At 51.2% G+C, this 11,695-nt stretch overlaps 3 protein-coding genes across 3 annotated transcripts; all 3 read right to left on the bottom strand.

Annotated features, from left to right (window-relative positions):
* Nucleotides 1-2,932: 2,932 nt before the first annotated feature.
* SPSK_04110 (NADH dehydrogenase) lies at nt 2,933-4,816 on the bottom strand (the record flags this gene model as incomplete). The annotated part of the gene is made up of 2 exons (XM_016730921.1): nt 2,933-4,314; nt 4,375-4,816. 2 exons carry the CDS (start codon nt 4,814-4,816, stop codon nt 2,933-2,935), a joined length of 1,824 nt encoding a protein of 607 aa, XP_016585844.1.
* Nucleotides 4,817-9,543: 4,727 nt separating this feature from the next.
* Nucleotides 9,544-9,957, bottom strand: SPSK_04648 (uncharacterized protein; the record flags this gene model as incomplete). Its single annotated transcript, XM_016731448.1, has 1 exon — nt 9,544-9,957. One exon carries the CDS (start codon nt 9,955-9,957, stop codon nt 9,544-9,546), a length of 414 nt encoding a protein of 137 aa, XP_016585845.1.
* Nucleotides 9,958-10,578: 621 nt separating this feature from the next.
* SPSK_04675 (uncharacterized protein) lies at nt 10,579-10,941 on the bottom strand (the record flags this gene model as incomplete). Its single annotated transcript, XM_016731475.1, has 1 exon — nt 10,579-10,941. The coding sequence occupies one exon, from the start codon at nt 10,939-10,941 to the stop codon at nt 10,579-10,581; it is 363 nt and encodes a 120-aa protein (XP_016585846.1).
* Nucleotides 10,942-11,695: the final 754 nt, after the last annotated feature.

The raw sequence follows: 11,695 nt of genomic DNA on the forward strand, positions 1-11,695 counted from the left end.
AAGTGCGGTTTTGTGGAGTGGTGTATTTTTTCGGTTTTAATATTAGGGAATTTAATGTTTTCTCTACCCCTTGTCTAATTTGGTGGACGGTGGCAGGCGAGAAGAGTTTTTCTTGTCCCTCGCGGCTAACAATGACGTTGGGGACTTTGGGCGCGGTGACCCTTGTGGGATTGGCTGGTGTTGTTAGCAGTGTTAGGTTAGGCTGGCGCTGGGATGGCGAGCGAGCGGGGTCAGCAGACAACCGAGCGAAGGTCAAAAAGGTGTATCAATGCCGCCCGAGTGCGAAGACGATCGAGCTGGATGGAAGCAGTCAGCAGGCTGAGACGAGTCAGAACAAAGCAGGAGAAAAACACAAGAAGCACAAGATGACGAGAACGAGAAGGGCAAGGACATTGGGGTGTGGAGTGAAGACGAAGAGGCAAGCGATCCAGGCGACAGGCAGATACTGGACCAGTAACGCAGGCAGACGTGCTCGCAAAAATCCAGGAAGCAGCAGAACAGTTCATGAAGAAAAATAGGGGAAGAGTTCGTCAGGGCGATGCTAAGCAGCGACCCACAAGAGCGACAGGCTTGTGGATGACGAGGCTATTGGGAATCCCGGTCTGGCCTGGCCGAGATATGCGGGCGTGGGGCTCTGAGACTCGACTCACGGAACAATGCAGCAGGAGACAGATGACAGCAGATGTAAAAAAAGCTGAAAAATTATCTTGCGGGTAGTGCAATTTCAGGATCGGTGTGTTGCCGCTTCTGGCAGGTCTCAGCCTGCTCCCATATGGTCGTGCGGATGCGAAGAGTGTCGTGCGGTGGCTCAGTGAGATTCAGTTCTCCTGAGCTGTTGAATGCGCCGTCGAAACAAAAGGGGCTCGAGAAATGATGTCAACTCTTGCGTGGATTCGTATAGCATAGACTGTAGCAAGCAACGGTTGGGTGGCAAGACTGTCTAAATACCATGACAGATATCCTCGGGCAACAGGCTGGTGTAGGTCCGACGATATTTGAGCCTGAGGCCTAGCCAGTGAGCGCTGAGGATCTTGGAGAGGGAGAGTGAAGCTCTCGCCAGGACAGAAATTGGTAAAGGGGTAAATCCACGATGTGATGCCCCCAATATGTTTTGCGGGGAAGGGGCTACGGAGTGTTTTGTGTTTACAGTTTACATCGCCGGCAACATGCCAAAAACAGAAAGCGAGAGCATCAGGAAGGCCCGATGCTGGTCGCGTGTTGGCTCCTGCCTTTGATACAACACAGAATGAGCTGCCACAATGGCGGGATGGAGGGGTGGACGCACAAGCCAAGCGGCCAGATCTTTCTAATGTTTGCGGCATGGGCGGGTGGGTGGCGCTTTCGTGTGGGGACTTGATCTGGACTGGCTTGGCCTTCCCTCTTGCCCCTGGAGAAGCACATTGCATGCATTGTCCGCCACAGTGACACAACCCAGTACTGCTACATAGAGTATGCGCACTTATACGCCGGTATATATGTACTAATACTTGTCTACCAAATCGACCTCGCCCTACACCGAGTATTATCAAGCTGTGATAGCTTCATCCGCAGTGCCCGAAATATATAACAGATCTGTTCTTTAATATATACGTTTGCAACGCAGACCTTTTCTATCATTTCAAGTCATACAAACCGTCGACGCATCCAGCCTGCAACACAATATCTCGCGTGTTCGACAACCCTGCACTCGGCTGGAAAAATAAATCCCAGATGAACTTCTTTAAATACTGGCAAGATGTACAGTTTGGCGCCTCCTTTCCTTGGACTCTAAATAGGATACTGCTTAGACGACTTGTAGAGGGTCTGCAGACTTACAGTGAGATGACCGTATTGCCAGATGGTGATGCCGACACAAACAGCGATGTGGCCGAGCTGTGCCGATGTGTTGTACACGACCACTCTGCGTATCTTTTGAGATCTGAATCTGAAGAGGAGTATACAGTTGTCGAAAATTATGTCACCAGAGAAAGCCGGACATATGTGCGGATACTGTCAAGGAGGAGAAGGAAGCGGCCGGCCAGGTTTTCACATGGTCAGGTCCTCTTGACCGGAGAGGATTTGAAACCAGTCTGTTCGCCCTAGACGAAAATAGATGCCCATGGTACTGGAATACACGGGAAGATCCTGCCACAAACATATCAACGGCCCTGGACGTATCAGCTTCTAGTGCGGCCTTGATCCCTCCGTCCACCGATATCATTCAGTACGTCATATACAGCAGCGTGACGTCGAAGGCGACGTTTTCATAGTCGCCTTCATTGTCGATGAGATAGCAGCAGCCGCCGGCACAGGCAGCTGGCAAGAGGAGTTGGCGACTGAGTCAAACACAAAACCATCGACATACTCGCTTTCCCCAGCGCCATTTGTATCCTTTAGTGATGCTACCTCGGCGACTGGTAATTTGTTCCGAAAGGGAGGGCCTTGAAAGTGGGCGAGATATAAGGGCCGAGTTCGTGGCCTGGTGACAGTTTCGATAGACACCTGGAATAAATGGCCACAAAAGGAAACAAACAAGAAAAGCAGGGCTCAAGTAGCATTGCCTGTTCGGCACCGTGACCAAAATAAAATTACAAAAAATCACCTTCCAAAATATTGCATTGGGTGAGATTTGCTCAAATGGGCAACACGGCTGCTTTGCTACATGTGCACGAATGTTGAACTCGAAATTTAGATCGAACACATGTGACCAAGAACGATAAACTCGTGTCAGATAGAATGGAAGAAGCCATCGGCCAGCTCAAGGCGTTTTGAATGACGCCCCCAAAAAGATAAACCTCTAAGTACACGTTAAAACCGTGAGGAAAATAAAAATAAAACGCAGAGGGAACGATAAGAAGGGAACAGGAAAAAGTCTATAGAAAACGGGCACGAACAAACAAACAGCCGTAGTAGATATCGCATCGACAAAAAGCTCAGAGCGACCAAAACTAAATTACTCCCGGGAAATATCACGACCGAACAGCTTCGACTTGAACCAGTCGTTTAGCACCAGCAGACGGTTGCGTGTGCTGAAGACCATGGACAGGTAGGCGGAGCGCCAGAAGTAGTAGGTCATCGTTCCACCCGAGGCAACGTTGCCGTTGAACCAGCTGACATCAGCAACAGCCTTCTCGCTGCCAATGTAGGCGAGACTACCCTGGTGCGAGTAGTGGAAGGGCTTGATGTCCTTGACGCGCAAAAGCTTGCGCTCCGTCTCCTCAATCTCGCGGCTGACGGCGGCCGAGTCAACGCCAGGCTTCAGGTTCAGCGACGAGCTCAGGGTCTGAATGCGCTCCTCGAGCGCGGCCGTCTTGGCCATGTTGTTGAACAGGCGGGCAAGGAAGTTGCCCTCCTGCGACGCGACCTGGGCGGTTGGGGCATAGCCGGCCACGGCGCAGTCGCCGACGGCCCAAATGTCACGGGCACCCTGCACCACAAGGTACTCGTTGACGGCCAGGCCGCGGCGCGAGTCCTTCTGGGCGGGAATGCTCGACATCATGTCGCGAACGAGCGGGCGCAGGGTGTTACCGGTGGCCCAGACGAGCAGCCCGTAGGGGAAGGTGACGCGCTCCTTGGTGCCGTCGGGCTTGGAGACCTCGGCCTCGACAGCCTTCTCGGTCACCTTCTTGACCATGGTCTTGGTGTGGATGGCAATCTCCTCCTCCTTGAATGTGCTCTCGGTGTACTCGATCAACTGCTTAGAGAAGCTCGGCAGGACGTTGGGAAGGGCCTCAATCAAGGTCACACGGAAGCGGTCGGCAATGTCGGGAATCAGCTTGCGGATGTCGTCCTCGAAGAAATCGCGGAGCTCGCCGGCGAACTCGACGCCCGTCGGGCCACCGCCGACGACAACCATGTGCAGCAGGCGGTCAATCTCAGCCTCGGGCTGGTCCTTGAAAGCGGCAGTCTCGACGCAGTCCATGATCTTCTTGCGAATTTGCTGGGCATCGCCAATCTCCTTGAGGAAGCACGAGTTCTCGCGCACGCCGGGTATACCGAACGTGGCGTTCTCAGCCCCGACACCAACAACGAGCATGTCGTAGGGGACCTCGGTCTCGCTGGTATCGCCGCGAATGTCAGAGTTGTCGCGGATCTTGACAATCTTGCGGGTGACGTCAACGGAGCTCGCCTCGGCCTCGTAGAAGGTCACGGGGCCCTTCTTGGAGCGGCATATAGTGCGGATGGGCTCCATGATGGAGCGGTGCTCAATCAGGCCAGTGGTGCAGGAAGGAAGCAGAGGGGTGAACAGGAAGTAGTTGCGAGGCGAGATGACAACGACGTTGTAGTTTTCGGTATCGAGCTTCTTGAGCAGAGAGACAGAGCCCCAGCCGGTGCCTATCCCAAGTTAGTGATGCACAATCAGGGCAGGGGCAGGGTCAGGGCTAGACAACGCACCCAGAATCACCAGCGTCTTCTTGCTAGGATCGCGAGCCACCTGCGGCTCAGGGTTGCGATCCTGGTAGACATCGTAGCCGACGTAGACGATGCCGCCCAGCAGGGAGATGTAAGTCAACCGCCAAATCCAGCGGAACGCCGACCGCACCTTGCTGCGCTTGGGCGCAGGTAGATCACCCCGGGCACTGGAAGCCTCGGACGCATATTGTCTGGCGAATTGGCGCGACAGCGCAGCACCGGGCAGGGCAGCACCGGCGACGCGGCCGCGAGTCGCAGCCGAAGACCTTTCAGACCGCAGTAATGGCGACGCGGTAGTGTTCGTCGTCGTGGCTATCCGGCGAACCTGCTGTCTCGGCTGCTGGAGCTGGTTGAGCTTGAGCAGCTGCGCGCTCAGCGGGCGCGAGCTTGCTGGCCGGCTCAGAGCTGGCGCGAGAGTCGCCATTTTTCAGATCAATTGGGGACGTAATTGACGATGGAAAAGTGGCGCTGGGAAAGGGAGGGGGGAAGAGAAAGGAGCAGAGAGGGGAGGGAGAATGGTCACTACAAAGTGACGAGGTAGGACCGGTTGATAAGAAACAGTTGAAAAGGGGAGCGCGACTGCACCTGCTTTCTGAGCCAAGAAAAAAATCCATGAAAGCCGGCAGCCGCGACCCAAGAAACAAGAAAACCGCGCTAATAAAAAAAAATAGTTTATTCGAATACCAGAAGCTAAAATCCGATCTCAGCTCTTTTTTGCCTTTTTGGTCAGCGAGCAAATACGTTCTTTGGTCCGACTTCATTCTTTGCCTCCGCGTCAGACTCTGGCAGTAGCGCATAGCAATTGGACGGCGGCGCCCTGTTCGTGTTAGCCCCTTTCATTGATGACACAGATTTTTTTCAGAGGTTTTTGGTTTTTGAGGTCGATGTTTATTGCGCCTTCCTTTAAGCGCTTTCCTCAAGTTTGTGACGTGAAGGCAAGAGCGAATGTTTTTTCAGCAATGTTTACACATGGATGGATCAATCTGCGTCTCTTTTTCTGTTTCAGGCAGGCTCCACGCCGTGACATCCACCGAAGCTCCAATTGCCAACTCACGCAGTACGGCCCGTGTGAACAACAGGAAAAAGGCAACGCCGATAGCTAGGGCTGCGCCAAATGCTACAGGGCCTATTTTCGTGCAGATGTCACAAGCGAGCGAGCAACAGGTTAACAGCCGCCTCTGTTGGAGACCGTGCGGGCGACAAGCGGCCAATCTATTCTGTATTGTTGGCAGCTTTTCCGTCTCCTGCATATGGGTCCGCGTCGGCATCCGTGCACAATTTTAGCTTGTGAAAAATTAGGGAAGGCACCACCCAGCAAGGGTGTCCGAATTTCCGTAAAAAATGCGAAATCCGCTTATAGAATGACGCTTTGCAAGAGAACCAGGAAGGCGCGGCCTTGTTTGACTACTGGCCCAGACCGTTGTCTCCGAATATTCATCGTCCGTTGTGCGACGTTGATACTGCACACATGTATGGTGTAATTACACTGGAAAGCGCAATCCTCGGACGTATGGACAAGCGCCCCTTGCACGTTCCTTTCCGCCGTTCTGTCTGCGAAAACACCCGAATGCGCCTTCCGTATCTTCACGAGCCTGTTCACAAGCAAGGAAAGAAGGAAGACAGGAAAGAGCGAAGCATATGCGAACATGTGCGGCCCTGGCTCGGGCAGTAGAGGGTAGAGTGGCATGAACATCTGCCAAATTTCACGTGGGGGAGGGGATACGAAGCTACATCGTAGACTGGGCAAATCTCAAAAAGAGAAAGCGGCAATCGACCACCAATTGCTCCTCACCGGCCTTCCTCCGAGTCTGACCTACGATGCGCCCGGACTGCCGCCATTCAACGAACGGGCCTGGGAAGAACATAATCAAAAGTTACGCGAAATAAACGGGGTATTGGAGCAAAAAAAAAATTGACAGCTGATGGATCCTTTCTTGGCCGACAGGGCTGAAGTGCCCAAATATACCGCAATTGTGAGAACATAAATGTCGCTGCAAATGAGCGTTAGAATAAGAGACAGGCCAAAAAGAGAGAGAAAGTGGCCAATTCCGCGTAGCCGCAACGGTCGCCGCAATTCTCGCTGCGATATCGGGTCCGTCACGCGTCGTTCCGCAGCGGTCGCCCCGGCACGCGCATTTTGTGCGAAATGAGGTTCAACGGCGACAATTTATGAGCATTTAGTTTTGCAATGAGAATTGATTTGATATTGTGAAAAGGTCGAGGATTTGCCCAAACCGCCGGGTTTCCCAGTGGATACCTCCGCGAGTGAGGCCTTTCTAGTGAGGCCTTTCTAGTGAGGCCTGAAGGCCTGTCTGTTGGTCGTGCCCATTTGTCGACGGCGGTGATAATTCTCTTTCCACGTACCGTAAATTGTCCATGAAACAACGACGCACAGCCAGCCTTGTTTTTCAGTGTCGACCGAGACACTTAGCAAAGCTTTATTGTACGATGGTGAACCTGCGAGTGAGGTGTGTTTAATGTATATTACGTCTACTTGTTGTGATCAAACCTGTGTGTTTCCAAGTTAAAGCAGAAGCTGCTCGAAACAGAAAAAGGAAACATATGACTAGGCACGACAGACAACGAACTGCATCCGCACTTGCAAAATAGCATAACTACGACTCTAACTTCAATGCTATGATGCAAACAATGTCGTATTCATGCGAATGTCAAAAGGCCAAGACGGAATCACGACAGTTGGCTCTAGTTTCGTGTCCAAAAGATGGCATGTAGGTGATGGCCGGGTTCGATAAGCCGTAAGACACATTGCCCGGGATATTGGGACAAGGGGTCGCGAGTCTCTGAAGACAGCAATACGTCGATGAGGCTTTCCTTAACGGTTGTTTGGTGCCCCGGAATTGGAGTTGTCGATATCGGAGATTGGAACCGTCTCCGCCGAACCACAGTGCATTTGACGGTAAAATGAAGACCCTTTGAAATCCAGCCCGGGAAATTGTCCACCTAAATAGCTATTTGTCGGGCATTGGTAGATATACCCGGTCTGACTTGCGTTCAAACATACACCACTGAACTATGTCCGGTGTGCCGTTGTCGTCGTACTCGATGAATAAAGTATAACCCGTATATCGTTCGAGATACGCGGAATAAGGGACCGGTACCATATCTGATGACCGGATATATACTGTCGCTGCAAAACACAAAACATCACGTACCAAGAAGTCACTTCATAAGAAAACGTCACATACTCGTACTGTAGTCCCGTCAATACGGTAGCTTAATGTGACTGAGAAAACTTCGAAGCTCATCGTGCAACCTTATTGGCTTCTAAGGTGAAAGTGATGAGGTGAACTGAGAACAGCCGCCGTGGATGAAAGACGGACCGGACTTTGGACTCTTGAGGGAGGAGGCATCATAGAGCATATAACCGCCCGGTCCAGGTTCGGACGCTGTCACGGAATGGCTCGGCATATATGTATACTCGTTTTATGTTGTTAATACGACACTTATGCTAGTTAATCGAAACCCCAAGTAAGTGAGAAATCACCGGGCCCCTTATATGGGCTTCGGCGACCTGTTGTGACATACTCAGAGTGAGCCTTGCTACACACAATAGAAAAAACAACAGAAGAAGGTCGAGGGACGCTTTTGGACAAACATATACTTTTGTAGAGAGAGAGAGAGAAACATTAGACGTTGACGACTGGGGAATACCGAAAGCACCTTCAACTCAAGTTTGGTCCATCTGACCTAACCCGCAGCCCTCTTGATAACTAATCAAGGGTCATATGAGGAGACGTGATGTACCGGAGCAGAGTGACCAAATGATCCGGATGACTCTATCTTCTTTTAGGCTTTTCTTTCAGTATTCTGAGTCTTGGTATTCAAAGGAAATGTCTTGGCCGGCTCCTAAGACGACCTTCGATGGCGCATAACGCGGGCTATATAAAATAATCACGATCCAGTCCTCACACCCACTGCGACGGTCTCACCTGAACCGCTCTTACTTTCTGTTATTTCTAACTCCGCCTTTAACAATTATCCGTACTCCTGGACCAAAGCTGATGGCGTCTTTCAAACCTACTGATCGACTAAGCTTCACACCTCTATATCTCTGCTTGAAATTTGAGCATCAGACGTAATCTTTCTTCCCCCCTCTCTGTCTCCTCGCACGCAAAAAGATGCGGTACAAGGGGGATCAGCCACCTCCGACAGGGCAGTCCAAGCCCAGACATGGCAATCCTTGGTACATGCCATCCTGGTGGCTTTGCTTCTTATACTCTAAAACCATACAGAAGCCAAGCCTTTCACAAAAGCGCAAAGAAGCTTTGTCATACCATGGGACGGACAGGACGACGCAGTATCTGGACTAAAAGTACAGACTGCAAGTAGATGGCCATATCAATCACACAAATACATGGCTTGCCGAACTCCGAAGCTTGGCGTTTTTATCCCCCCACGAAGTAACGAATCTTCTCCAGAAGCACATACCCCCTTGTTTGGTGTTCTGCGCCTCTTTCCCAATAAGTTTTATAAAATGTAGCTTAGCCAAATCGTGCACAACGAGATAAAGCATACTTGCCACAATTTCCGGGCGTCTATGAGTCAAAAATGCCGTTAATTTCGGTCAATATTGCGTTATTATCGACTTTTTAAAACGGGCCATTTTGCTGCTCGTTCTCGCTACTGTGGAATTGACGCCCTCGTAGTCTCATGTTGTATCCTGAGCTTCATGATGCGAAGCTGACCATGAAGTACTCCGTAATGCAGATTCAGATCAGGAAGACAAGAAGACGAGACGATGAGGTGAAGATATGTGGCTGTGGGGTAGAAGCCATTAGGGTCGCTGTTTCCGCTTCCGATCTCTTTGCTCGGTGGGGGGCAGGAAAGGTTGCCAGCAGTTGTGAGGTTTCGCCAGTCGTGGCTGATTGCCGTATTGGGAAACAAACACGGTCGTGATTTCCCCAACTTCCGCTCCATACTTGAGGGAAAGAACATTTCACGCAAACCCAGGAAAAGGAAGCCGCGGCCAGAAATGCTTAATATTAACGATTAAGTTTTGATTAGTCTACATGATTGCACCTGCCGTTCTTTTGTTTTATTTGGCCGAATCTGTCATTCAAATGAAAACATCGTCGCTTTATGTTCCCGTCCTGCAAACTTGCAAAATACAACAAAGCGTCCGTCGGCCCCTCATTCGCAAACCCCGGTCACCTTCAACGCCCAGTTCCAGAAGTTCCCCGTCCCCTGGCCCTTGGGTCCCTGTCCCGTTTTCCGCAATTGTCCAGCACAACGGGACAGTCCGAGTGCATGGCCCCCTGTCCTGCTGTTCGCCTCTGAAACTTGGTCTGAGACGTCAGCGATCCCCTTTTTGCCAGACCAGACCAGGACACCGCCAGCACCCAGCACAATGAACCGTACCGCATTGCGTGGTTCGCGACGGGCGCAGTCCTGGTCCGTCCAGGTCGCAGCAGCGATTTGCTGCATCAGAACGTTTTCAAGAGTGACACCTCCGTTCATGCAGCGATCCAAGCCGCCCCCGGGCATCGAAACCTGGCAACAGACCATCAGGAGGCCAAGCAGCCAATCAGTTCCGACCTTTGCCATGTGCCTTGCTTTCTTCCTCGACGTCCCACACTTTCGTCTCCAATACATAATCTTTGCTCGCCTGCATCCTTACCCACGATTGAGTTGCGCGTCGATGAGGCGTCCCGGCCATTTCAATGCTACCCACCACGGCAACTGCTCCTGGTGTCTGGTACTGGCTCGGTGTACTGCGGAAAGGACGGCTGAGAATGCGAGGACGATGGATGCCAAGACCTAGATGTATGTTGGAAGTGGAAGATGCTCAAGTACGACGGACAAGCTTGTTCACTGGTGCTTCCCTACTAACTTTGTCTGCTCATTTTCAGTTCAACAAGTCCAGCTAAGGAAAAGAAAAATCATTCGTGGTCGTCACGTCGTAACAAGTGCAGTTGCAAAAGAAAACACAAGCAAAACAGACGTGGGCTCTTCCCATTCTCCAACCAAAGGTGCCACACCAGGCTCTTCCGTACAATTTCATCGGTGCCGTGCCATGCACAAGTGGAGCACGGGAGGATGTTGAACACACATTCGCACACGACATTGCCAGCCTGGAACTGGGCTGGAACTGAAGCCCAGACCCAGACCCCTGCAACGTCCCAACCGCTCCCGCATTTTGGTGCATGTATGACATATCCACCAGAACTACGATACACCGTTTTCTCCACAGCCTGTCACTTGTCCGTCTTCGACACATTTGACGTTCTGCTTCTGCAGACGAAGCATGGCAGTCAGCAAAAAGGACGTGACAGCCGTGGGCTTCACGACGAGCAATGAGGAACATGGGGCATCCCTGCCTAACAAGTCTATTCTGCTTTTGCACTCATCTGTTGTTCGGCGTCTTTTGGGAGTAAAAGTCTTTTCACAGTGATCGCCATGGCCATCATGTGGCTCTGCTGGCCCTCGTTGGCCTTGCTCATCCGTGAGTTCAGATTCCATGCCGCATGCGAGTGTGGAGTGTACCGATCGGTCACGCCTTCCACTCTGTGTCTCGTCAGTACCGTACATTATCTTCGTGCTCCCGGCTATATCCATGGCAGGTCTCGTGCTAGACGTCCCAAGACGCCCGTGTGGTGGATCTCGCTTCCACACATACATACACGCACTCTCTTACTCCCTCCTCGTCGCTCTCTCATACATGAAAGAGTATCTCTTTTCCTCCCTCCACTCCCATTGATCTTCTTTGCCGGGTTAGGGTGATCGCCAAAGCCTGTTACAGTACACAAACCTTCCACCAACATACCTTTCCTGGGGCCGTCTCTTCTTTGTGCCCCTCTGTCCCCCATCTTAGCATTCTTATTACCAGACCCCCCAACTCTGATTCCCTTTTCATGCCGGACCCTGTCTCCTTTTCTTCTTGCCTCTTTCCCTCTTTCCCTTCTTCTCTCTTTTTTTCCTCTTCTGCACATTTTCTATTTGTCCTTTACTCATCTTTGTTCCTTTCAGCAAGGTGCGACTTTCTTTCTTTCTTTTCTTCTTTCTTCATTTTTTTCAGTAAGGCCGGCCTTTTTAATATTCTCTTTTTTTCTATTCTTTTCAGAAAAGCGCTCCTGGAGAACTTCATTTTTTGTCCCCTTCGGTTCTTCTTTGTCTTCTCTCTTCTATTCGCTTTCATTATCTCTGGCGTTCACTTGATTTCTTTCCGATCTGATTTTCGAAGCGACTACTTATATCATCCAGCAGCACTCGAACACAAGCCGCTTCTTACGCCAAGTTTTATATTCAGAGTCCGCGTTCCGCACAAACCCTTCTGTCAACAAGT

The sequence above is a fragment of the Sporothrix schenckii genome (genome assembly GCF_000961545.1).
Source record: "Sporothrix schenckii 1099-18 chromosome Unknown Cont47, whole genome shotgun sequence".
Lineage (NCBI taxonomy): Eukaryota > Fungi > Ascomycota > Sordariomycetes > Ophiostomatales > Ophiostomataceae > Sporothrix > Sporothrix schenckii.